This window comes from Porites lutea, chromosome 6 (assembly GCF_958299795.1).
Source record: "Porites lutea chromosome 6, jaPorLute2.1, whole genome shotgun sequence".
In the NCBI taxonomy this organism is placed as follows: Eukaryota; Metazoa; Cnidaria; class Anthozoa; order Scleractinia; family Poritidae; genus Porites; species Porites lutea.
Window position 1 is genome coordinate 27,395,709 of NC_133206.1, and position 27,003 is coordinate 27,422,711.

General features: G+C 40.0%; 1 protein-coding gene across 1 annotated transcript; it reads right to left on the bottom strand.

Annotated features, from left to right (window-relative positions):
* Positions 1-25: 25 nt before the first annotated feature.
* On the bottom strand, positions 26-27,003 carry LOC140942274 (mediator of RNA polymerase II transcription subunit 25-like). The gene is made up of 23 exons (XM_073391233.1): positions 26,775-27,003; positions 24,681-24,732; positions 23,541-23,665; positions 21,330-21,393; positions 20,828-20,868; positions 19,466-19,598; positions 18,719-18,784; positions 18,004-18,094; positions 17,404-17,538; positions 15,520-15,665; positions 14,813-14,954; positions 12,925-13,142; positions 12,497-12,576; positions 11,393-11,450; positions 11,046-11,162; positions 10,188-10,295; positions 9,494-9,517; positions 8,088-8,126; positions 7,294-7,491; positions 6,089-6,319; positions 3,905-4,084; positions 2,562-2,840; positions 26-1,408 (listed from the first exon to the last, which is right to left on the bottom strand). The coding sequence occupies exons 1-23, from the start codon at positions 26,891-26,893 to the stop codon at positions 1,250-1,252; spliced, it is 2,805 nt and encodes a 934-aa protein (XP_073247334.1). The 5' UTR covers positions 26,894-27,003; the 3' UTR covers positions 26-1,249.

The following is a 27,003-nucleotide window of genomic DNA, read 5'->3' on the forward strand; positions in this document are numbered from 1 at the left end:
GGTTCATCAATAAACGGATACTACGTAATGATAGATAAGTTTATTCTGCTTTGCAAGTTTTACATTAAGACGGTACATATAAATACGTTATTCACCCTAACTAGACGAAATGTTAGTTTAATCAAAGAACTTTCTTTTTGGACGCGTTCAATATTCTTTTTAAGGGACGAAGCTTGTTTAGAGTCCATCAAAGGGAGACAAAGTACAAGCGTACTCTGGTTAAAAAACAAGGGAAAAATTGTTACGCAAAAGCACAGGAATATGATCTGGTATTTCTTACTACTCTGGGATCACGATTTTCGACACACGCGAGGCACGCCTTTGTGCACTGGAAGCTCAACCTCGTCGCCAGGGCTTTCACGTTTTCCAATATGACGCCATTTTGCGAACCGAGAAGGCCCTGGGGACGAGGTTGCTGGAGGCCTCATGATCTTTTATTGCTTGTTAGCAATACTACCAGCTCACGAAGGATTGTTCTAAGGTCTGGCACTGCGGCACAACTACCTTTTAAATATTATTCTTTTCAAGACTATTGCCTAAATGTACTCTTATAAACCTTTCAGCACGAAATATACAAATCTTTACAAATTAATTTACGAACATATCACGGATAATGGCTACTACCCATTGCACGCGGTAGACACGTGATAAAATTTATTGTGCGCAATGCCGCAGAAGTATTGCAGAACTGAGACTGTACTGCTGCAGCATTGTGCAGAATCCAGTTCTGGCCTCGGTTGTTCAAACGATAGATGGCGCTGTACACCGGATAAACCACTATCCAGTAGATAAGTGTTTGGGAAACCAGTTAAATTATCCCCTGGATAGACATTTATCCGGTCAATAGAGCTATCTACCTTTTGAACAACTGTGGATACACAATGCAACGCATGTAATGTTTGTCTGGGTATTACATGTAAGACTACAGCTTCTCTTACTAAAAACCGCCTTCTAACTTCATGGCTCAGCACTTTAAATTATTGTGGAATAAAAGTCAGTTGTCTTTCTATCTGGACAGGCACTGGGTGTCCATCAGAGGTGTCTGTCTTACAGGTTATAGGTGTCCATCTAAGAGAGATTTCTGTCTTAAAGAGTTATAAAAAATGGCAGGTATCAATTTGGTGTCCCCTTCACTGATGTGTCCGGTAAGAGAGAGTAGACTATACAGTTCACAGAGCCGCATGACAAGACTGAAGGTCTCACTATCGGAGTGAAAGAGGTTTTACTACATAAGGTATTAAATTTCACTTCACTGAGGTAGGATATCCAGTAAGCTCATATTCTCAGGTAGAAAACTGGTTTGAGACTGCGATAACTGCTGCTGCTGAACCTGCATTTGAGCCTGCGATACTTGCCCTTGGGTCATGGGGACCTGGGGCTGACCCATTTGAGCTTGTGTCATCTGAACCTGTGACATAAAAAGACGCGCCATTATAGAGATTTAGAATCGCGTTTGCGGAAACGGCAAACGAAAGATTCAAGTTGACTTTTCTCAAAACAGGAAAAGGAGCAGATGAAAACTGTACCAGACAATTGTTATGGATGAAACTGGCATGAAACTACTAATTTTTGCATAGATATAATGAGCATAAAACTACAAGTAAAGAGAATACTTGATCACATGGTAGAAATTGACGTTTGTCATTTGCCGTAAACATAATTCTGAATCGCTCTATTGTTTGGGCACAAACCTGACAGTTTTTATAAAGAAAGAGCGATGAATCCAAAGCAAACAAGGGTGTAATGACCACCCAGTGTTTGACAGATCGAAAGTTCAAAACCTGTCAAGATTTTTTCACTACCGACCTCATAATTTGCTGTCTTTCTTTAACTTTTTCTCATCACTATAGTATGCTCCCACTTTGCTAATCCTAGCAGTACGTGGAACACGCGCACGTTATATAAAACCTAGCAAATGGCCAAATTCTCCTGAGTCTCTCCATAGCACATTTGCCACAGACGCCCAAACAAGCCTAGAAGGTACGAATCCTGTCGGAAACATCACATTTTCCTCAAAGAGCTCATTCATAGATTTACACTGAGTAAAAAAAGACTGTCTCACAATACCCGCCATCTTTGCACGCGCTTCAGGATTGACGGGATCAAACCAATGTCACGTGGTATTTTAGGGGACAAACAAGTGATAAAATGTCTCAATACAAGTAATCGCAATCAAGTTTGATTATTCTCTCAAAACGAGAGGACGAACTAAAGGTCATGCAAAACGTACAGTTCGAGTATCGACAAGTTTCACGTCATTATTACTTACTGAGAAGACATCTACGGTCGCTATTGCATCTGAGAAGTAACAATGATCTCTTCCGGCCATAATTTGCCATTATTGTCTTTAAGACGACCACGATTTTTTGTATTGGCAGATTTTTTCACTTGTTTGCACTCCCCCCTCCCCCCCCCCCCCCCCCCCCCTCGTTGAGAAACCACCCGAAATTCGCTTTTGTCCCATCAGTCCTTAAGCGCGCGCAAAGATGGAGGGCATCGTCAATAGGGTCTATTTCCACACGTGTCCATCAATGAAAAATCAATCCAAACCACCAGCTTACCTGGCCGAGAGGCATCTGAACAGCTGCTTGGGATCTCTGTTGTTGCTGCTGGAGTTGCAGAAGTTGCCACTGTGCTGGTGTCATCCCTTGCTGCTGCGCAGCTGCAGCTAATCCCTGCTGCTGAGCTGAAGCCTGGTTAGCCTGTAGAAGGTGACGGAGTTGGGACGAGATTCCAGCCTGGCTTGTATCCATCTGTTGAACCTGGGAATCCTGTAGTGGAAAGACTTGTTGCTGTGTCTGTTGCTGTTGTTGTTGCTGTTGTTGCTGTGCTTGTTGAAGCTGTAACAGACGAATTCAAATTGTTGTACAGTCGTACGATACCTGAATGTTATTTTATCATAGGCTGTTGTCACATTAAAACATTTCACCCTTGTTACCACATAACACAAATGGGTCAAAACACTGGACACAGATGACGTAAAACAAAAGACTTCTTTGTTTTCTGTTCAAAGAAAAATCTGCTTGTTATTGTTTCATAGTTTTTCTTCTTTTGTTTTACGTCATCTGTGTCCGCTACACGAGGTAAGTGCCCACAAATGAAAAACACTTATCCAAGAGGGAACTGAATTTTAGGAGGTACTGCGACATCGATTTATAGATTAATTTATTTGATATCCCTTACGTTGTATAATAAGAAGACTACGACCACGCACGTGCGTAAATGATTTATGTCCAACAGTTGCCAAAACAAAATTTCCGTTCGTTAATTTTCCACCCCTCGATCACGCACCCCTCTCCCCTTCACCCCACCCCTCCCCCTCCCCTATTTTGTCTGACATTTGAAACAGGCGCTGGGTAAAGCGGGGACTGATTCATTTCTAGGAAAAAGGGTACGTCTTCCAAAATAACAAAGCGGGGGTTTTTTCTAGAAATTGGCCAATGAGGATCCAATAGGCCTCCTTCGGTAATTTAGCGGGCCCTTTTTCAAGAAAGGGGGTCCCCCAAAAGGTATTAGAACTTATTGGTACAGACTGTTCCACGAGAAAACGAACGTTTATCGAAACTTTGCCGCCATTTTGCAACATTCTGGGCAACTGAAAAAGCCTTGGCTCGAATTACTGCAGAATCCCGGATGTTTGCCTGGTGAAGTAATGACTCAAACGAAGAACAGAAAGGCAATTGAGACAGTAAGAGGCTATAAAAGTTCAAAGTAAGTTTATAGAGCGGCCGTCAAATCAGTGTTGTTGTCAGTGATGTTTTAGAATAGGTTATTTCAAAAAAATAGTACTTATCTTTGGGCCTTTTTTTTGCGCCCCATTTGACGCGGCATTTTTTTTTTCCAAATCCGGAAATCCCTCAAGGCCGCGTTCTAGAATAAAGCCTGAAAGCTAACTACTAACTACCTGCTGAAGTTGTTGTCTTCGAGCTAATAACTGTTGTTGTTGTTGCGGTGTTAGCTGTGGTTGATGCTGTTGTTGTTGAAGTTGTTGTTGTTGTTGTTGTTGTTGTTGAAGTTGTTGTAGTTTCTGTTGCTGCTGCTGCTGCTGCTTTAGTTGTAGCTCCTGCTGGAACGCTTGGAAAGACTGCCGATGAAAATAAGAATTCTCATTAAGTGCTCTTTCCGAATTAATTTAAGTTTCTGGGAAACGCCCCCCCCCCCCCCCCCCCCCAAAGCTACATTAGCACTTACTTCTCACTTTGGGCAAAATGATGGCTTAGGGGAGGGGTAGCTGGGCAGTTTCCCAGAAACATAAAGTGATCTGAATTTCCTTTACACAAGGCCTGGGACCGAGTTAAATCCAAAAGCGTATTACATGATCTTTCAAATAATGTTCTTAAGACTTTTTACAAGTATCTTCTGGGAAAACTGTGCTGTTTGTCATCATGACACGGTAAAAAGTCTATTTATTATGCTTTTATAAGCTCTTCTTGTATTAAACTTGAAGAAAAAGACTTTGAACACGACTAAAACCAACTCAAAGCTGCTTCTACTCGCCTATTTTAGTTATGCATAAACCAGGTGTATAAACCTATAAATTCATTGGAGAATAGTATTATTCAATAATTATCTTCAGACGCTGTAAAACGTAAATGCCTAAGTGAACTTTAAAACTTAGAACTCCTAGTTACATACAACCCATTGTAGACGAAAATGACATTTGGGATTGATTTCACCTTTACAACCTCAGAGAGTAACGACAGGGGCGGATCCAGGATTTTTTTTTAGGAGGGGGTGCACTCGTCTCTTGCTCTACTTCCACACCAATAAACCACATAGTTTTTTTTGGTTGTTGTTGTTGTTGTTGTTGTTGTTGTTTTTTTTGGCAGAATACTAGTTGTATTAGAAAACCACAGGTCATTTCGGGGTGGAGGGGGGCGGTGCGCACCCCCTGCACCCTCCCCCTAGATCCGCCCCTGAACGAGCTATTCTCATCGGCTGAAAAATCCTCTCTGTCTTTCAGGGGATCATAAGAAGCAGTCTTAGGTTATGATCACACTATACCAGATAGCCTTTGCGCCGGCACGGAAATCATATTGGGTAGGGCTCCTGTTTACACCATGAACGGTGATTTCGGCGCCATTTCTGTAACGGATCGAAGCTGCGCTACGCCGATCTGGAAAGTGAAGCGTCACATATCGGATACTACGTTGTGTGCCACACTTTGGTGCAGTGTGAACAGCTATTCCGACGGAATACAGTGTCGACTTCCGATAACTCGAACCTTCAAGGGTCCAGTTTTTGGGCGTTCGAGTTATCCGGAGCTCGAAGTAAATACCCGAAAGTAAGGGAAAAACCAGTTTTTCCACTGAACAGTGAACATTTTAATCACATTTAGTCGTAGAAATGTTAAGCGAAAATTGAAATTTACTTCTAGATTATAAATCAGAACGTAGCGTACACACCATAGCCTAAATAGAGCATGCGTTTTACTGTTTTGAGTAGCAAAGCTGTCTCATGTTATCTTTGTGACAAACAACATCAACCTTCACTAGTAAACTATATGCCTACAACAGATCAAAGGGAAATTCAAAATTATGTTTTGCCAGACAGTACACTGTTTTTTTTTGTTTGTTTGTTGTTTTTTTTTCCCGACTTTTTAAGCGTCCAAAAGATGGTTCGAGTTATTGAGGGTAAATGTATATGGAAATGATCTGAGGGGAAACAAAAATTACTTCGAGTTAGCGGGAGGTTCGAGTTATTGAGGGATCGACTTACCGAGGGTAAAACTACAGTAAATGTATGAAAAAATCCAGGGGAAATCGATTTTGGTTCGAGTTAACGCGAGGTTCGAGTTAGCGAGGGTTCGAGTTATCGGGAGTCGACTGTAAGTAGGAAAGAAGACTGGTACCCACTGACACGAAAGTAAATATTCACGAGTGAAGACTGGGATTTAGTTCACCAAACCTTTTCTGCCAACCGCTCCGGCACGATGTTCGAATTGGGTGAACGACTGTTCTGTGTGGTTGCTGTCCATACCATACCGTAAAGCTTTTCGCCGGTATAGTGAGATTCTAGCCTGCCCCAAACAAATTAATCTTGGGAAATGAAATTTATTTGAGCCGGCAATGCCATCTCTTTTACTTACGGCAGCGTTGTCTTGTTGGTCCATAGAAAGCATATTGTGGTTCCCAGTGTTTACTCCACTGAATGTCAAGCCCAAACTAGAGGCCACAGTGCTCTGAGCACTAGTCACCATTACCTCTTGGGTCTGTCCTAGTCCCTGCGTTGCCGTGGACATCATTGTAGTCGCAGCAGCATTTAGCAAAGACTGCTGGGAAACTTGTACCTGCTGCAAAGCGGCATTTTGCTGCTGAAACTAAAAATAGCAACAAAATGACGGTAACTCATATATTCTCAGGATCTTGAAATGCTACGATCCATAATATACCTTAGTTTTAGAGGATACTCGGCTCTGGCCCTCTTAAATTCGACAGTTCAAAGTAATTTTATGGTTTTTAGGAGGGGTTCGTGAATCTGTCCCGTCTCACCTTGGGTGAGAATCACATATTTTCAACACGTGGATTGTAAAAAGACGGAACTTAAGAAAACTAGATTAACCAGGAATTTGGCAAGTGTGTCAAGTCTAAGATCTCTAAGGCCCAGTGCAAACGTCGATCTTTTCATGTACCGAACTAAATACCTATTTAGGTCGACCCAAATGATACACGTTCGGTTGGTTCAGATGACGAACTTAATTTGTCAGACTCAATTCTTTACTACAATGTTCAATGGTCTAAAATGCTTACAAGTGAAAGTATTTTTTAGTAATTTATACACTAGGTTCGGCACATGAGAAATTCGACGTTTGAAACGAAGTGGGCCACTCGATCTTAATACATGGGTTCCACTCAATTTAGAGATGTCAGTCGAACTTAACTGATCCAAACGTCGATCTCTTCATGTACTAAATTCAAGGGATTAGGTTCGGTACATGAAAAGATTGACGTTTGAACTGGGCCTAAGAAATTAGACTTGGTGCGAAAAATTCATTACCTAACTCGTACAAGCCTGAGTCTTTTTTGAGGCTTTCTTTTCGAAACTGCAGAAGTTGCGTCTATAACTGCGATGATCTTCTTTCATATTACTCTTCACTCCGCAGTTCTCACGTATGATTTTCGTATATTTATAACTTCTAACTCGTTTTATAATACAAAATTATTTTGCGTGATTTTGGACTTCGAAGGAGAAGCGGATCTCTACAAAGAAAACTTGGGATTCTTATGCCTCTTCCCCCAACAAGAACTAAAAGAAACCTGGAATCAAGTAAGGAGAACTTTTAGTTTAAAAAACCTGCGCTGGAGTCATGCCAGGCCCTGCGAAGCCCTTAGGCCGTGGTTGCTGTTGAGTTTGTTGCTGTGTTTGCTGCTGTTGCTGTTGCCGAAGCTGTTGTTGTTGTTGTTGTTGTTGTTGTTGCTGTTGTTGTTGCTGCTGCTGCTGTTGTTGGAGAGCGGCTTGATGCAATATCCGCTGTCTTTGAATTTGTTGAAACTGAGGCAAATAAAATGTTACGTTACCGTCATAGGGAGATTCGGCAGCGACGTTTTTGAGTCAACCGGAAGTGAGTCAAAAAGTCTACTTCCGGTTGACGTGCTTCGCTCAAAAACGTCGTTGCTTAAACTCCATATGATTGCCTTAAACCGTTAACAGTGCCGCATATTTATGGAGTCCATCAGAAGGCAGTCATCTTGGTTTCACACCCAGGTCAGATAAGGGTTAGTTATCAGTTACCTTTTTATCAACTATGGACAGTCATTTTGGTTGACATAACTGGGTTTCTGTGAAAAAAGCCACTAATGTTTTAAAAGCAACTGGACGACAAAATTTTGTTTAAAATTTCTCTTAACTTAGTTCGAGGGGGCTGCTGTACACAAGCTAGTTCAGCAGCACAAAAATGGACCTCTTTCATAATGGCGACCGGCCTATTAATGTATTCTTTTATCTGCATGATAGTTAGCCCTTCTAACCTCGTTAGCAAATTATCACACATAAAAGAATATATTAAAAGGTCTCCATTATGAAAGAGGTCTATAGGCACTCTTGTCATTAACTATCACATTTCACACGAATTACACCAACATAAGTACCTTTGCAACCTGCTCAAGTTTGTGCCGTTGGACTACAGTCTGAAAGAGCAAAAAACAAACAGACACACAAATTGGTGTGCGGAAGGTCACAGGTTCAATTCCTGATGGGGACTCAGATTTTTCTTTGTCCTGCGCTCGTGACATGTTGATTACACCTTTTCTCAAATTATCATCGCGCAGAAACCGTGGACATCATTAATTAGTAAAATCCAACCAGTGGTCTATTATCAATGTTGCGTTCTGGTTGGTTGAGCTACTACTAGGCTATACCGTAAAATACCGAAAATAAGCCCAGGGGCTTATATTTTTCAAAGGCCCTTTTTAAGGGGCTTATTTTTGGAGGGGCTTATATTCGGAGGGGCTTATCTACAGAGAGAAATTTGCGTCTTAAAATCGATTGGGCTAGCCTTATAGATGGAAGTAAATTTACCCTTTTTGCTTTGTTTTACTTTGTATTTGAGGGCAATTTTCCAATCGCCAGCCCCTGGGGGGGGGGGGGGGGGCTTACATTTGGAGGGGCGATTTAACGGAGGGTTTTTTACGTTACCGGTTTGGGGGGCTTATACGTGGAGGGGCTTATTTTCGGAATTTTACGGTATGTTATAGCCCACTAGTGACGAAAAGTGCCGGCTTTGAAAACCAAAACAATGGCGGCTAAATCGCGATTTGCTATGTAAAGTTGTTTTGTCTCGATATTTCTGACCAACTAGTTGGACTTCACTAAAACAATTATTCCTCTCGCCCTCACGGCGTCTGAGTCAATAGCCCATGAGGCCGATACTCAGAGCCCATTCGGGCTCGAGGAATAATTGTTAATTATTCATCATCCGGTCAGCAAAGCGGCAAATTTGAATGCGAGTATTCAGTAATTTCGCAAGTTTCACGGCGAATAAGGATGCAAAATTGCATTATCATTGTTATTTAACATCATTATTATCATAAGCAAAATGAACTAGACAGCCGTCAAACAGCCCCTTCAGATCAAGATGACAAAGCCGTGTTGATGTTTAAAGTTCACGCCATTGCAATTCGCTTAAATCTTATCCAATGTTGCTAATCCACGCCCAGGCTTGGCTATTCGATATTTCTAAGGGCCTGTTTACAAGGAGGTGGGGGACCCCAGGTAGCCGAGGTAACCCGCTTAGGTGGGGTAACCCGCCTGTCCATATAGTCTCTCATTTAAATGTGATCACGGTTAAATGTTAGGTGGGGTAACCCGCCACATGTTACCTCACCTACCTGGGGTTCCCCACCTTCATGTAAACAGGCCTTAATACGTGGTTATTTCAGTATTTTTTTTCCTACAAATGTCTGACGATTTTGCATTTTGCTGAAACCGCGAGACAACTGAAACCACTCTGGCCCAGAAAAGTAGAAAAAACAAATACCGAAGAAACATAACTCACCCTGATTCCTTCAACAAAGTTTCCCTAAAGAAGTAAAAGGGAACATAAATACTTTGGTTTAATTTGTCTAATGTGGTTCATTTTACACAGCTGTCTCATAAACTAAAACTACGTAAGAGGATACCTGCGGGATCTTTGCTGGTGTTCGCTGAATAAAAGTGTCCACTAAATTGTTTTTCAGAAAATATGGCAAGAAACGTTTGGAAAAAAAACTGAAATATTCTTCCGCTTAATACAGGGTGTCCGCTAAATAGAGGTTTCACTGTATTGTTTTGTCATTCAAGCGCAATTTGAGAGTACAAAGTTTTTCTAAAAAGAAAAGAAATCAACAAGGCACCCAGCGTTGGTTTTAGACTGCAACCTTTCAGAATTAATCCCAATGTCAAGATAATGACATTGAGGTTAATCTTCAATATCAAATAGGTTGAACGTTAAAAAAGGAAAAAGAAAACAACAACGACCAAGAGATTATCGAAACGTCCGCTACTGTAAGGCTTGCTTCAACTGCTATAGAAAGTTTTTTTTTTCTTTTTTTTTTAGATAATCCTGTGCTAACAAAAGGTCGAGTGACTGAAAAAAGTTATTTTTTGGTTTTGATGCAGTATAATAGAAATAGCGGTTGCAGTAAAAAGCACTCTGCTCAATACATCTCAAAAAAGTATTAAGTTTTAATACTTCGTTGAACCCTACTAACCTGTTCATTAGGAATTAATCCAACAAATGCTCGCTTCTTGGGGCTGAATATTAAAAGTAGGACTTTGACGTCACACTGAGGAACTGGCGGGAAATGTACGCACCCAGCCTGAAAAAAAGGCCATGCTAATGTAAAGCATAGTATTGGCCAGAGCGGTAAATACCATAATATTCTTTAAACTGCCGCTTGGGTGGTGCTTCATCTAAACCTTAATTTTGAAGTGTTTTATTTATTTATTTCATTTTATTTTATTTCTTGCACGAACTGCACGTGCAGTGTACGCAAATTTACGAGGAGCTGATGCATTACACGTGCAAATCGTGCAGAGAACAAAAGATATTGACCACTACAAAAAATACCACAAGATACCATAATACGCTTTGTTGGTCACTCCACAATTTTGCAAAAGTATTGTTTTCAGTTACTCTTGGGGCCATTTTAACTTCTAAGGGCGTGTTTACACGGAGGTGGGGGACCTCAAGAAGGTGAGGTAACCCGCTTAGGTGGCGTAACCCGCCTGTCCATATAATCTCTCATTTTGATGGGATCACGTTTACATGTTAGGTGAGATAACCAGCCACATGTTACCACACCTACCTGCGGCCCCCCACCTTCATGTAAACAGGCCCTAGGAGAAACTGAAGACAATTATGCTTATGCAAAATTTTTGAGTCACCAACAAAGCATATTATGGTATTTTGTGATATTCTCTGCAGTGGTCAATTACAAAAGTTGGTTTACATGAGACACCAGCCAAACGGAAATCCTCGTTATGGAATATTGCAGACTATCACCTACAAACTGCAAAAAATCCTCAGTCCTGTGACAGATATATTTAGAGAAGTCCCCTGTACTTACAAATTTAACTCCACTGGACGCCATGACTCTGTACAGAGCTCTCAAAGACGTGGGATCATCAGCAGCAAAATGGAATGCCACTGTTCTGGAGTTTTGTAGTAGAGGTCCGAGTGTGGACTAGGAGAAAACAGAAAAATTGGTCTATAAAAACCACAGAATGAAGCTTCTATTGGTTTACCAACATAACAACAAGGACGGGATGTTGTAGGGCCAAGTCTCGCCCCTGCGGGAGGTAGCGGGCTTCTCTGATCAAGAGAGGGCACCATGGGGGGAGGGGAAGGTGGATGCAAGGGAGAGGGGACGGCAGCTCACTGAACCTTACCCAAAGTACAAACTTGTCAACTTACCAATAGATTTTGTGGAATGAGCTGCATGATAAGCTTTGGAGGCCAGTTACTTGCTTTGCTGTAAGGCAAAATATAAAAAATGATAAAAAAATAAGTAACGCAATAGAAGGAAGGTGGTAGAAGGAAGGTGGTGTTCCATTCATCCGTCTACATTTAGATTTTCAAGAAGCCTTAATGACGCTTTCACCATAAATAAACACCCCACTAATTAAATCAATATGACTAAACTATAAAGTACCTCCTTAAGAGCAGTTCTTCACTTTAATGGCCGTTTCACTTGGCGAACACGACAGAAATAACGTATTGCTGGTTTCCACGTGACGTCACGGCGGCCATGCTGGTGGTCAAGAACAAAGCATTTCTCTCCTCTGGGAACTAAACTCAATTTTCGTGTAAATTCTTCGAGAAAAAGTTCTATTGCATTGACCACCAACACACCACCAACATGGCCGCCTTGTCACGTAGTTGCAAGTCAAGAATTGACGAATACTTGTGGCGAGCTGCTAATAGCACTTTTCTTTCGTATGTTATTGTTGTATCATTTTCTTTACCAACTATGCACAATATTTCTGTACAAACCAATAGTTACCTATTTGGCCACGCTTTGGCCGAAAGAAGCAAATCAAAAAACTGTCCCAAATTCCCTGAATACAATAAGCACCCCGCTTTTGCCTGAAATTGAAACAAGGACTCGCGGAGGCAGGGAAATAGTTTATGGCATTCTAACCAGAGACAAGTGAGTGTGGGGCATTCCAATGTGAGGACGACTACGAGTAAGGGATTTGAAGACTTGAAGTTTTTTCATGTCTTCTCTAAAGATAAACTTCCAGAAAGCTTCACTTTTCAGTTTATAGCATTGTTATCTTTAGTGAAGGAGGTTACGCGCTCTCCCGATCGCAAAATGATAAAACTTCTAACATTTGATATCTTGTTTTCGACACCACGACATTCGCGCGAAAACTCGTAGTAGAATGACGGCGGCTACCACGTTTTCCCGCCAAAATGACGCTGGCTCACCCGTGTACACTACTTAGTATTGAGAAAATCTCGTACTCGTAGTCGTACTCGCCTTAGAATGTAAAGATCTCTAATAATAGTACTTACAGCGAGTCTCCAGGCACAACAGACACGTGGCAGGCCAGGGAACGAGTTATTCTCTGCTGTGGGCCGTTCGGATCACGCACCTGTTAAATAATACAAAAATTAAGGTAAATGCATTAAGGAGCTTCGCAGCTCAATCCTGGGTATTTTTGCACCTTTTAACCTTCTCGCGATTTTTCTGAGTCGCCCAGTTCCTTGAAAGAATGGAAATATGGTTGGCACTGAGGAGAGGGGAACGTGTCCAAATGGTTCCTTCTGTTTGTACCGAGGCACAGATTACGTACAACAAAAAGAGACAATACAAGCAAACAATAACGCCCCCAGAAGAACGTTTTGACCTAAGTCAGAAGTAAGTGTTAATATTGGCTTAGGGGAGGGGCAGGTGGGCAGTTTCCCAGAAACATATAATCATCCACGATGAACCAACTTACAGTATCCTGCCACTCCAAGTGTCCTGTCCAAGCCAAAGCTCTCTGTGATCCTTGAGTCGGGTTCATATCTTGCGTCACAGGCTGACCACCAGGTGGGGGAACTGGCCTTTGCTGTGGTTGGTTGTGTACCTGTGGCCAATTTTGTGCTTGAGTGTTAAGCACAGCCTCTTGCCCCGCGTTAGGTGCCGCTGCTCCGCTGCTTTGCGTCTGGGTTTGAACTGTACAGAATGCGGAAAAACAGATTAATACCAAGTCCACACTAACAGGCATTTGTTTTTGTTTTTTTGTTGTTTTTTGAAAATGAATTCATTTTTTTTTCCTTCTACAGGGTCAGTCGAACCTCGCGCTACGAACACCTCCCTAATACGGACACCTCTCTATTACGGACACCTCTCTATTACGGACAGTTGCCAATGTCCCAACAAAATTCTCATAAATTTTCTTTAAAAATAACCTCTATAATACGGATTCTCTCTCACACGGACAACGGACAATAAATCTCGGCCCAAGAGAGTAAATTCATATAAACTTAACCTCTTTATTACGGACACTACAGTGATCAGGTGAATCCCGAATACCGATCAGGTGAATCTGCACAGGGTGAATCCCGTCTGGCTGAAGAGCTATGCAAGGAGATTTCAAAAGCCCAGTCGCTGTATATCAAACAACGATTTACGAAAGGTGTACAGAGGAACATAACCGACTTTTTTAAGGCTTGAATAACTACATATAGCATAAAGATCTTTTCTATTACATTTTGTACTCTAGTTACTGTTTACTACACTTGCAAAATAGTGAAAGACGCTTTCAGAATTGTGCTTTACGTTACGACTTTTTACACTCAGCATTGCGCTGTAGCTCATTTTTTTCTTTTTAACAGTGACTTGTCTACGACTGTTCTTACTTTGTAGCTGCTATGTGCAATGTTTTATGCTACTGAAAGACAGTGTCTTTTTACAGTGAATTAATAAATTTAAATGCAGTTTAAAGACGAGTGTGAGCCTGGTGTTAGCTACTGGACACTTAAAACTGTAAGTGGAGTCATTAAAGTGACGTCATCATAGTGACCTCTTTTATACGGACACCTTTCTAATGCTGACACTTCGCTCTGTCCCTTCGGTGTCCGTATTAGAGAGGTTCAACTGTATTTTCTTTTATAGATTTGGCATTGTGTCAGAAGCAAAACGTTAATGAAAGGAGGTTTTCCATTTCTTTTCTTTTCGGCAGGCGAGCGTCAGTTGGTGGAGCGTTGATCAGCGCAGGAGGTCTTAAAATAAGTGAGATAGAAGTGAACGCGGTGGTCATAACGTTGGCGGTGGACTTAAAATCGGGGACGTTATAATACTGGGGGTTGGGGGGGGGTTAGAATGACATGGTGGTGGTCGTAATAATAGAGGATCATAATAGAGTGGTCGAAATAAGAGGGTGGTCGGTAACGGGGTGCCGAGTCGTAATATTGGGGTGTTCAAAATGGTTGTTTTCATACTAGAGACGGATAAATATCCTCAATATCCAACAAAATTGACGAATAAACAGATGGATTAAGTCAGGCGGATTATTCGTAAAAAAAACAGTTCCATGATTAAGACGTATTAACTGACTAACCGAATTATCCAACGGATAACTCGTCTCGGACGAATAATCCGTGTCTAGTGGGAAAAAGGCCAATAAAGAGGTGTTCGCACTAATGGTAGCCTCCCATGCGAACGGGGGGTTAGGGGTTCTTCACGCGTTCCTGTCCCACTAGTGGGGCAGAAACGCGTGACGAAGCCCTACGAACGTCTGCGTGGGAGGCTACACTAACAGGGGTCGTATGGCTGGCTTCCGCTGAATTAAGGCACATCAAAAATGTGGTATGAAAAACGAGCAGCCATTTAAAAATACCCACACTGACTGAGAGGCTGTATTGATGCAATTTTCTGAATCTGCTGAGCGTGGTGCTTGGCAGCCATTAAATTACTGCCCTGCCCTGAGGGAAGCGTTTGTTTAGGAGGGTTGACCTTCATCACGCCAGATATCACGGTACCGTCCTACAAGAAAATCAGTCAAAAATACTAAATTAACAATTAATTCGTAAAACAGGAGCCCCAAAACCCGAAGCGAGTAACTCCCATACTACAGCTACGTCATGGACTTTTAGCGGACCGGTTTATTCTTAAACCCCAAGGAAATACCACTTAAAATACTGCTTCCATCTACAGTATAACAGAGCTCATAAAGCGCTTGCCTTTGGACAGAGATATCCACACTGATGGGTCTAACAAAGCTAATGAATCGAGCTTTTTATTCATTTCCTTTCAAGAGTGAAAATACGTCTTACTTCATGTAAACTAAAATGGGTGGTATTATGCCGGTGGCTGATCTAAAGCTGGTGTTTCATAAAGAAAAGGGTGGTTACAATAACTGCCAAGGTGAAGACCAAAGTAATTCCGACAAACGTTCACGGTTTTCAAGAGACGACACTTTTCTTAGTGTTGCCGAAGCCCCCGTTGCTCTTTCTGGTATCGATACTCTAAACTTCTACGACTTGTTCATATGTTTGCTTTCCTTAGTTTTCAACGTAAGTTTGATTTTCTAGTTAATATCATTTCATACCGGAGTTATCGACACGTTAGGTGATGGTGTAACTCCAAAAAATTTGGATGCGGTTTGTTGTGGTTTGGTTTCAGCAATTTGCGGACGAATACTTGTGACTCCAACACTGTTCGGCTTCTTTAGTGCTTTCTCTGGACTCTCTTTGACTTTAAATTAAAAAAGAAACAGAGAAAAAAGCAACTTTAAAAATACTGATAAAACTGAAAAATAATAATAGTGATCATCATCATCATCGTCATCATCATTACCACCATCACCATCATTATCAATATCAACTGTTATTGTGATTATCACTGTTGTTATTATTATCATTTGTATCATCATTATTTTTTATCATTAACACCATCATTATTATTATTACTGAACCCATTTATCTCCAGCGTGAATGACAGAATTTCATAAGGTGGTTCTAAAATTTGAGTCCGTAAAGTATGTAGACTATGTTTGGCGCACTGAAAATGTTTCCTGTCGTCTGTTGCAACGGATGGCAAGGATGGACATAAATTGAAACTTGAAAAAGTTTTAACCCTTTCATTGCAAGAGTGCTTAATGGAGTTTTGTAAGGTGACTCTAACTTTGAGTCTGCGAACCAACTCCTATAATTTGACCATTCAAATGAAATTCTCTGCCTGTACTTACACATGGTGATATTTGTTTTTCGAAATGCAACAAATGAAATTTCGAAATTTGGTCGAAATTTGCTTTTGGCTAAATTTGGCAGTGAAAGGGTTAATGCTATGCCGGCAAAAATCAAATACACATCGGGCGAATCGACGTTCGACCGGATCTCGATAGGTGGCAGACACAGAACAGAATGGATACCACTAATGCCTACCCAAATCCTAACGGCAACTCGTATTTTTCTTTTGTCCCACAAAATGATCTGGGTCTTAATAAACGGAAACCTTTCCACGATCGAGCGATAAGAGGCAGTAGTATATTTTTTTATGTCATTTGTGATCGACTACAACTGAGCAGGCCCAAGACTAAACGACGATTTTCTAAAAGTTCGTTTTGGCTGGTTAATTGGTCAGGGGAGAAGACGCCTCGCTCGCGCCTCGCCGCGTTCGCAGATCAGAAAAGGTCGTCTTGTGGTTAAGTCTAGATAAGTCTCTATCCTCCATAGGTAAATCTCTCTTCGCTTGATAATGCAAAGGATTTTCTCATCCAATAAGAAGTGATTTATCACGTCCACTACTTTTACAGGGTATGGAAGGGTATTCTCAGAATCCGGATTCCGGGATTGAAAAAATACAGTGAAGGATTCGGGAAAACGTTGACGGGATGCAGGATTTGACTGCTACACGGGAAGCAGGATTCGCCAAAATTTGGGCAAGGGACAGCGAGGTGGCGATGACAGAAAGAGCGGAAATGCGGGATCAGGACCATCCGCCCGCCTCACCCTTCAAATCTGTTTTTAGTGAACAGGCCCTTGTAAAGCTACGATAAAACGAGCAACAATACCATGCAACTGCAACTTGTTTAGCAATTACGCTGCAAAACGAGTTGAAAAGCTACGTTGCGCGTTTTATCATCCGCGCTCAAACCTGCCTTGCAAGTTGTGTGAATACGAACATCTAAATGGATAAAATTACGCGGGAGTCACGCCATATACGGGTGTTAAGTCACTTGCTGCAAGACAAGATTGCCTTGGGTCGATAAAACGTGCAACATTTTCAGATTTTGTGAAAAAAAGTAGAACTACTTTCTGCCATCTGCAACAACTTTTCGCAACCTGCAGCAACCTGATTTGTTGCAAGACAGTTTGATTCGTGGGTAGTAAAACGCGCAACATCACTCTTCAACTCGTTTTGCAACCGTGGTCGCAAAACTAGTTGCACGCTTTTGTTGCCCGTTTTACCGCACCTTAAGAAAAAAACGCACCATTACTTGTCAGCGGACTGCCAGCTGATGGAACAGACTTCATGTTAGTGGGATCAGCCATCTGTGAGATAGTTTTTGGCAAATCTGTTATACTTTGTGCATTTTTCACATCTGATTTCTGGTTTACTGATGTCACTAGAATGCAACAATCACCGATCAGACTGACATTAACAACAAGCATGAGTAAAAGTGAAAGGGCTCTAGCACGGAATTCACAATGCATGCATAGATACATGTAGCAGAGTAGCTACAATACTTAGAATCTTCAAGAAGAAAAAATAATGGCAAATTATGGGTCAAAGTGGTCATTGTCACTTTTTTGTATACAGTAGCGACCGCAGATGTCCTCGCAGCAAGCAATAACGACATAAATCTTGTCGAAACCCAAGTTACAGTACATTTTGCATAACTAAAATCGTCGTCTCCTTTTTTAGAGGAAAAAAAACAAAATCGACCGCGATTTCTCGTATTGGCAAATTTTATCACTTGTTTGCCCCCTGAAATACCAAGTGACATTGCTTTTATCCCATCAGAGCACGTGGAAAAACGCCGGTATCGTGAATAAGGTCTATTCAAGTATGAGATTCAGACAGCGCTCACCTGGTAAATCTAGGCCCTGAATACACACCAGGTGGTTAGGATCCTTTGAATAATCTTTGGACAAAACAGCGGTACCTTCAACTGTAAGAGACTGCAAGTGACATTGAAAATAAATACCAGACTAACATTAATAAAAGAAAGTAAGCTTCAAAGTTGAGATTCGCGGGCGTTTGGTTGTCTGAGAAAACCAAAAAGTTTACCGGGCACAGTTTTCAAGCAAAGTTAACAGCCTGGTTGCCCAAAGGAAAACAAAATGGTTCTGTTTCTGGCTTATAGGTTATATAAGGAAAAACGACCGACCAATTTGCCAGGTTTTCTTCTCTAAGGTTAACCACAAACGTGGTGGGCGCTTGTTAAATTTTCCTCCCAACAGGATGGGCGCTTATTCGAGGTGGGTGCCAATTTGAGGGTAGGCGCTTAATCGAATAAAATACGATACCTGCCGACTCACATGCATTATGCGCGCGTGTGTCATACGCCTGCGGATCTAAAACGCCGATCACACGCATATCACACGCCGCATTAAACTCCTTGTTACGGACTACTGCACTAAGTCTTGTTCGGTAACCTCCAACGAGAAAACCACAAGATAGGTTATCTAAAGGGGTCAACTCTGAGAGCTTTGACTTCACGATTAGTATACAGTGCTACATATCAATTTGACAGACTAACAAAGGCTGAGCGTGAAACGCAGGTTGGCGCAGCAAAAACTGACCCTTTCAAAGACTCTCTGAAGTGCAGGTATTTTCCTTGGTGCAATGATGGAGAGATTTATTCCTTTCTGAAAGATAAAAAGAGACCCATTTGAAACTAAACTTTTTTTGGACAATAAAGCAATACAATCCCAAAATCAATCTCTGTTCAGAGTAAAAATTCCCAGTGAATACAAACTGGTCAGCGTAAAACGCGGACTGTGAACTATTAATTTATTATTATTACTATTATCATTATTATCATTATTATTATTATTATTATTATTATTATTATTATTATTATTATTATTATTATTGTAATTATAATACTTTGATTATCCTCTCCACTTGTGGGGCTTTACAGAGACAATGAAACAAATAACTTAAATGAAACATAACATGGACAAGACATCCCAACTGGAAGGAGGCAAACCAGTTGGCCATTTTAGAAGCATGGATGAGGATTTGCACTCTTGACTACCAAGAACAAATCCAGCTAGCCGTCAGGGCAGGACTTGAAGTTAGGGCCTCCGGATTACAAGTCCAGCGCTCTCTAACTCGGCCATGCTGCCTCCACTTACATAGCCTCCCCACAGACATCCTTTGGGGTTCGTTTGTATGTGTGACAAATGAACCCCAAAGGACGTCTGCGGGGAGGCTACCACTTACATGGTCTTTTTTTTTATCTGAACATTCAGGCTCAGTATATGATCTACAAAAGGAGTAAAATTATTGTCAGTGTAACTTATGATCAGCATTTTCTTCATCACCTTTTTTCCCATTTCCTCAGCCAGTTGCTCCACAGTCTTGTCAAAATAATCATCAGCATAGCCACACTCACGACTTGGCAAAGTAAACGGAGGAGAGTTACAAACCACTATGCAGCTTTTACGGACAATTCCTCTACAAATATCAACAAACCAAACACAATATTATTCCTCAGGTAGCTAATATCCAACTCTCCCTTGAGCAATCATCTTTGGCGCATGAACAAAAAGTGCTTACTTGAGGTGCAGGGTTGTTCAAGAGAAAAATTGAAAGAAAATAATGCTACTCACTATTTTCACATAGATCATATTATAAATGCAGTATTTCCCCTAAGTAGCTATTTAAGGCTACAGCACTAGAAAATCACCTGGTTTGAAAACCAAAGGTTTTATTTTGCCTACCAGAGCTAAATACACCCAGCAACTGGAGGTCATTTCTCAACAACCAGAATTCATAATTAATTTTAAGGCGACTCGAATGACTGGACTTTACTGTAGGTGATTTCATTTGTGTGAGAATGTATATATATGCCGCAGGTCAAAATTTAATACAGGTTAAAATTTTTTAACCTAGGTTGATTCTCAATTTCCTTTGTCTCCTAGCCCTAATTATTCACGAATTAGGGCTAAGAGACAAAGGAAATTGAGAATCAACCTAGGTTAAAAAAATTCAACCTGAATTTAATTTTGACCTTTTGGTGTAACATGTATGTCCTCCAGGCATCGCTGAGCAACCTCACACAGGATGTATACAGGCGTTTCAATAAGCACTGAAGACCGACAAAACATGTCGGCTTCTTTGCTCAGAGAAGTCAGCTACTTTTTTCCCCTAAATTGGAAGCTAGAAATAGAGTGTTACATTAAAGAAAGATTCTGTCAAAACTTACAATAAAATTCAATTTGCTGGACCTAGACAGACTTTTTGCTTCAGATTTAAAATATTTCAGAAAAGTTTTGGACTTACTGTGCGTTACCTAACCAAATTGATTGAAAATACATTATCTTTTGTACTCAATTTAGTGCCCAGAATGCTGGAAACTGCATTTCAGGGCATTGACATTTCGAAATTTTCAAGAAGTGCAGACCCCCAGACCCATCTAGAAGAAGGGGAGTAAATTAAAAGCCTCTTTTTGATACAGTCGGTTACTTTTTTCAAACCTGCTGGCAACTTCAATTTTTGTTGAAACCCCTGCGTATATATATGTCCTTGGTAGGCAAAGGGTTAAAAATCCCCTACAAACCCAATAATCTATTTAACATGCATATTACAATTTACCGGTAATTCACGTTTGGAATCTATAGTAAATAGGTTAACTACATTACGATAATGATGATGATGATTGATGATGAAGTAATGCCACTTACTTAGAGGTTTGACCCCTCAGAAGAGTTCTTTCATCAAATATCTGTTCACAAAAATATTTGGTTTATTGTTTGAAGTAACTCAAAACACAAATCCATTTACACTATTTAAAGGTACAGTAACCTGAAATCTGAGGCCCAATAGCAGCTCTCATACATTCTCCACGGCTAATACATGGTAATGGGAAAATCTATTTTCATTTCACCTTGAATGCTGTCGTGCTATTTACCAACTGAAGCAAAATAAATATGTCTAGCCTGATTTTGATGTATCTTCATCCGTGGGAAAAAATGTTATCTCAAACATGAAAAGATCACTGTTGCTATTTGCCATTGCTGTCTACATAACATAATCACATTAATTTTTTGCTGCAAAAAAATATTTCAATAGTAATTTCATTGGTGTTAGAACAAATAGAACATTGCATGGCTGCTTGGAAATATGAAATTTCTGTTCAGGTGTTATTATAAAGGTAAAGGAGTCATATTTTTTATGTTCACTAACCTGAAGAGCTACACTTAGTGCTTCAGCTAATAAGCTGCATTCCTCACAGCCACCACCCTCAAATCTGAAAGTTAATCAATGCAGTCTGAGAGTCATGCATATAGTAGGTGAGGACTCAGTTATTAGTGACAGGCTCTGATTGTGCCAAAAAGACTACTGTAATAAATGTGTAACAACCAAACTCTATAATTTAATGTCAAACTGTGAATTGAGAAAACAACAAAGGTAAAATCGTCACACATAAGATTTCAATTTCTGTAATTTGAGGTTTTTAAGTAATGGTCCAGCTAAGAAGCAGGCAGAAAAACAATAGCCCGCGGCAATAGCGTCAGTTATTTTTCAGGCGCTAATTTCTCTAATCAAATTAAATCTGAATGCTCTGATTGGTCAATACAGCTAAAAGCGCGAAATTTGAATTTTAAAGTTGAATTAAGATAGCTTAAGACTCATTCGAACAACTAATTTTTATTTCGTCTATTGCTTTGTTATGTTGAAAAATATAACATATCTAAAATTTAAAAGATTTCTATGCGCCAAACCCGAGGAAGTTAAACTGATATGAAATTACACGAAGATGAGCACAGTGTTACATCAATCAGCGACGTTGGGAACAACATTTACGTCGGCTCTCACAAAAGAAATGTCAAAACCATGATCGTAAACAGCAGCAATTCACTCTCACGTGGCGAATCTGCTGAACGCGCCAATGTCGCGCGTTCATATTCGGCCACCATACAGAACAACAACAAGTACACAAAATCAAATCCAAATGTTATCTAAATGTTCTGCTTTTGGGAAAAAAAAGGGAGGTTGCCCAGATAGAAAAAATTCCTGCATGTTTGGATAATCGGGTTTCAGAAAAAGCTCTCCTACAGTTTATCTGTTTTCAAGGTTTTGATATTACTCTATAAAAATCCTTCTTACAATCTCTCTCGTCCTTGGAAAAAATAAAGGCAAGCTACAGTCGTGCTCGCTAGATCTTCCGTACCAAGAGAAACTCAAACACCAGTGACAGCTATTTATGATACCTAAGCGGCTTCCGTCTCGGTATTCGCCGTCTCAGAACTCAAAGGTACAAAATGCAAACGTGTCATAAATTTCAATTCGCTCATTTTAACTTAAGGTCCACGGCGAACTTCCATTTCGCTTGATGAAGCAGTCTAGAGAGAAAAAAAATCGAATGAAAGATGGGTAAAGATACACGGAATATCGAAGTTTCGAAAGGGGCAAACACATGAATAACACATAATGCGCGCAAAGGTGCGAAAATCTATTGAATTCAGCTTACCTCAAGCTCAAGTGTTCTACATCTTTTCGAGAAATAAATTCATCCTTGTAAAAACAACAAATCTTTCGCTTTCTCCTTTTATGCCCAGCTGTACTCCAATTTCTAGGGCCACAATTATTCTGATCTCCTCCTGATCCGGCCTGACAACGAAAACAACTACGCCGGGCCCAAATTCCCACATGGCGACTCGGCATGTCGAGGACGGCAGCAAACCATGTTTAAGAGCATTTTGACGATCACTCCGATGATAAAATACAGTAAATTTGAGATAAATATTCAATAAAGAAAAAATGCAGATTTTTCACGAAGAAATTGACGAGATTTCTTCGGGTAAAAGACAAATTTCCTAACATCTCAAGTGTCACACTAAGATGGGGTCACAACAAGGTCGCGCGTGTGTTGCACGTTTTCCGCTCTAACTTTTGATTGGCGCATAGAACAATGTTGAAACTTGGCCGTGAGGTATAAGACAGGGGAATGGGGAAAATAAAGCTAAAAAAAGGTGTTTTTGTCACGTTTCTGACTGTTTTTTTGGCGATTTTTGGATTTCGGCCAATCAGAACGCTTGATTTAATTGAAATTAATGATTAAAAGTTAGCACCTTTTAATCACTTTTGCCGTTCACCTGCCTACCTTTTACACGGACCATTACTTAAAGTTTGTTTTCTCTGGCTCCAATAAAAACCTTTTTTTGGAGTTATTTTATACAACTTATAACATTTACAGCCCTTGAAAAGTGTGAAAAAGAATGCAATATGCTAGTTATTCTGGTACAAGGTTTTTGTCCACTGAAAATTAAACTTACTCAATTACCTAATGGATTTCAACTTAACGGGTTTCATAACCATTCCACTTTAATAACTATGCTCACAGTAACTAGGGGAAATCCCCTGCCCGCAGCCCCCGGCCCCCAGCATACTTACCTAACTTCCTGCAGAAACTCCAGCATCTGCTTTGCATCTCTCGTTTCTCTTACACATTGCACTGCTGGATCAGGAGTGTGACTTACTGTTCCATAGACTACCAAGCCATATTGGTTTGGACCATACTGAAAAGAAGATATCAGAATCAAGGTGGGTTATAAATCTATTGTGGTACCTCAATATAACAAAGGCTTCATCATAACAAGGTATTTCCCCATATTTTACTGGAGATTCGTTATATCAAGGCTCCACTGTATTAGCCTTTAACTTCAAAGTTACTGGCAAATATTTGTTAATAATGTTTTCCTCATTAGCATTCTCCCCTACAGATTTTGAAATCTCGAGGCTTGAAAAAGTAAAATATTCTAAACATGTTGAGTTATGCAACAGCAGAAAACTTACAAATTAATCCACTTTTGGAATAAAATAGCACTTTTATAAATCTTTTGATACTTCTAGGGAATGGAGTTATCGCTGGGTGCAGTTATGTACACTTCTTTCTGTAACACTAAAGTTGTGCTGTGAAATTAAATTACAGTTTAAGTTATCTGCTGAAACCCCTGTGAATGCAGTCAAATTAAAAAAGTTATGGTGAGGCCTTGAGAAAATGGGGCTTAACTGTGATTTGTTTACTATTTTAAGGGGGGGGGGGGTAAGGGGACCTTATTCTGATGCAGGCCGGAGATGAACCTAAACTAAAATATATATGTTTGGCTAAGCGAGGTGGCCATCTATAAAATATCAATAATTACTACCTTGATTACTGCACTTTTCAACAACACACTAATACTGAGATTCAAAAGCCAACTGACATTTGCATTTTTCACTGCCGTCAATCACCTTAGCAGACCTCTTAGGAAACAGAAGTTTACTTCAATGGGTTCAAATGGTCATGGTTTGTGATTTGTGACTGCAGGGTGGATATCCATCCATTTTTTGGTGTTTCCGTGTTTTAAGGTGCATTGCTTGTGATTGTAATAATGATTGACGGCAAACAAAAACACAACAATAATTGTTACGGCGGCTCTTGAACTTCAGAGTTCCCGTGTTTTTGACAAAAGCGCAGTGATGAATTACAGATAAAGCCATTCAAAATTGAAATGAAATGCCATGTGTTAATTTCAAGCAAAAAGTATGTACCTCATCTCCAAAACTGTACTCTGTGTCCATTGGGATTCCTCCATTAAAATAGCTAAGATATAACACAAGATAATACAAATTGTCAACAGGGGAATTTCTCCTCTATGACTATAATTTGTAAATTTTGTATGTTGCTAAATATGAAGGAATGCTTAATGATGTCAAACTTCCTGTTGAGTAATTTTACCAGTGAATCCACTCCTCTACAGCCCGTTCATGTAAATAGGTGTTCTTACTTAGGGGGTAACCACTGCATTTATTGACACAGAATAAAGTGAATAATAACTTAATATTTCATTCATTATTCACAACAACTCTGAAACATATTTTCATCCGTTTAGTTCAACAAAGTTTAAAATTGTGCTCATAGAGGTCATGTCACTTAGTAATGTTTTCCTTTTTCAAATTTACCCAAAAATAAAAGGCAGGTTTAGAGTCTACATCCATACATGTATTTCAATCACAAGCAAAATCTTTCCACATTTGGCAAGCATTTTGCAAGAGATTCTGATTCGATCAAACCTGGTTTAACTAATCATGTTTGGTTGGCGTGAACATCACAAGGTTTTCTTTATGACTATTAGCATAACAGGATGTAATAGAAACAAAATTTTACTTCCTTGATAACAATCAAAGGTACATGTAGAAAAAAAAGATCTACATTTTGATTGTTTAATTTCTTTTATTTTTAACAATCTTTTTTTCATTCTTTGGATTTTGTTGTGTTTCAGTGCAGAAGATTCTTTTTTTTTTAATATCAGTAACACAAAGATTCAATCATAAACCATCAGACAAAAAGAAAACTAGTAGTCATGCAATGCTTGCTAATTTACACCAAATGAGTTTATGTTTGACATAAAACTATCTTTAAGCTTAGATCATATAAAGTGACACTTTAGGTCTTCTTTGTGATACATGTACCTTAAAAGCTTTAGGATGAGCTGAAAGTCCCAGGGGGGTGGGGGTTTTCCGGATTTCAAGTGACAGGGATGATTGAAGGACTTTTGGGGGTTTGAAATTTTTGATTTCAGGATTTTTTGGGGTAGGAAGATTTTGGCAAGAATTTTTTGGAGTAGCTTGATTTAAGTAGGGATTTTTTGGGGTATTCAAAACAATCTGAAGGTTCGTGGTAGTTCCCCCATATTATCTAATAACGGGAATCTGTGAATAACTTTGTAGGGTTGTTCATAATGTTCTCGCTCAGGGTAGTCTTGTTTACGTGTAGAGTTGTCATTCTGCATAATGTTATTGTTGTAACAGAATATGCTCTTGTGTGTCTCGAGTGTTGTTACAATGATCACCAGATGCGAAAAAGGTTCTTACTCTAGGTGGTGTGATGAATAACAAAACACAAACACTCCATTACTAATGTTTCTATTTTTCGTGTTATATCATTTAGTGCTTTCTGGAAACTTTTATGGCTCGGAAATTCGGCATGGGTTTTTTTCGGAGTTCAATTTTGGTCCAGGGATTTTTTGGGGTTTTGTTTGAAGCCCTAGCGATTTTTTTGGATTTTGATTTTTGTCCCAATTCGATCATCCCTTGCACTTGAGATACGTTGCACCCCCCTTGGCTGAAAGTGCCACAAAATTTTATACTACCTGTTAGTTCGGAGAAAATATTTCATTGAAATGATGATCGTTGCTGTTTTGGAAAGGAAAATTAATTTAGCTTTATAAAACAAAAAACTGAGTCTTACAAAGCTTGTCGATGAGAGTACGAATTGGATGCATGTGGCTGGATAAAATTTAAAGAATAATTCTGTTTATTTTAAAAGCGAGCGCAACCACGAAAGAGATATTTCCGCTTCAATATGAATACAAATATTTCTCGAAATCAAACACCTAAACATCCTAAAGCATGAAATAATGAAAAATATGAGTCTGGCATGGACGTGAACACGTCCCCCTTTTAAAAGCGACGTACACTGTACACACAGTATATTTGATTTAAGCGTAAATGAGCTCAGCTGATGAGCTTGACAAAATCGCCTCGCTTACATTTCGATCCTTTTCTCCTTCTAAGACAAAATCTAGCGACGATACAAAGCGAATCTTAAAAAAACTATTGTGCACTCTCTAGCGTTATACTTACTGTATTGCAGGTTCGATATAGGCTTTCTTGAGGTCTTCAAAGTCGAGAAGCAAATTTGCAGTGCCTTCGACGACGAAGACAACATCATTTTCGATCTCACCACCACCAGCAACAACCATTATCAACGAGTTCCTCGGCGAAAATGAACAGGAAGTCGATCAGCCTTCGTCTATATACTCCATAATATTGTTAAGGGGAATACCGGAAGGTGATTTCACGTTATAATTTT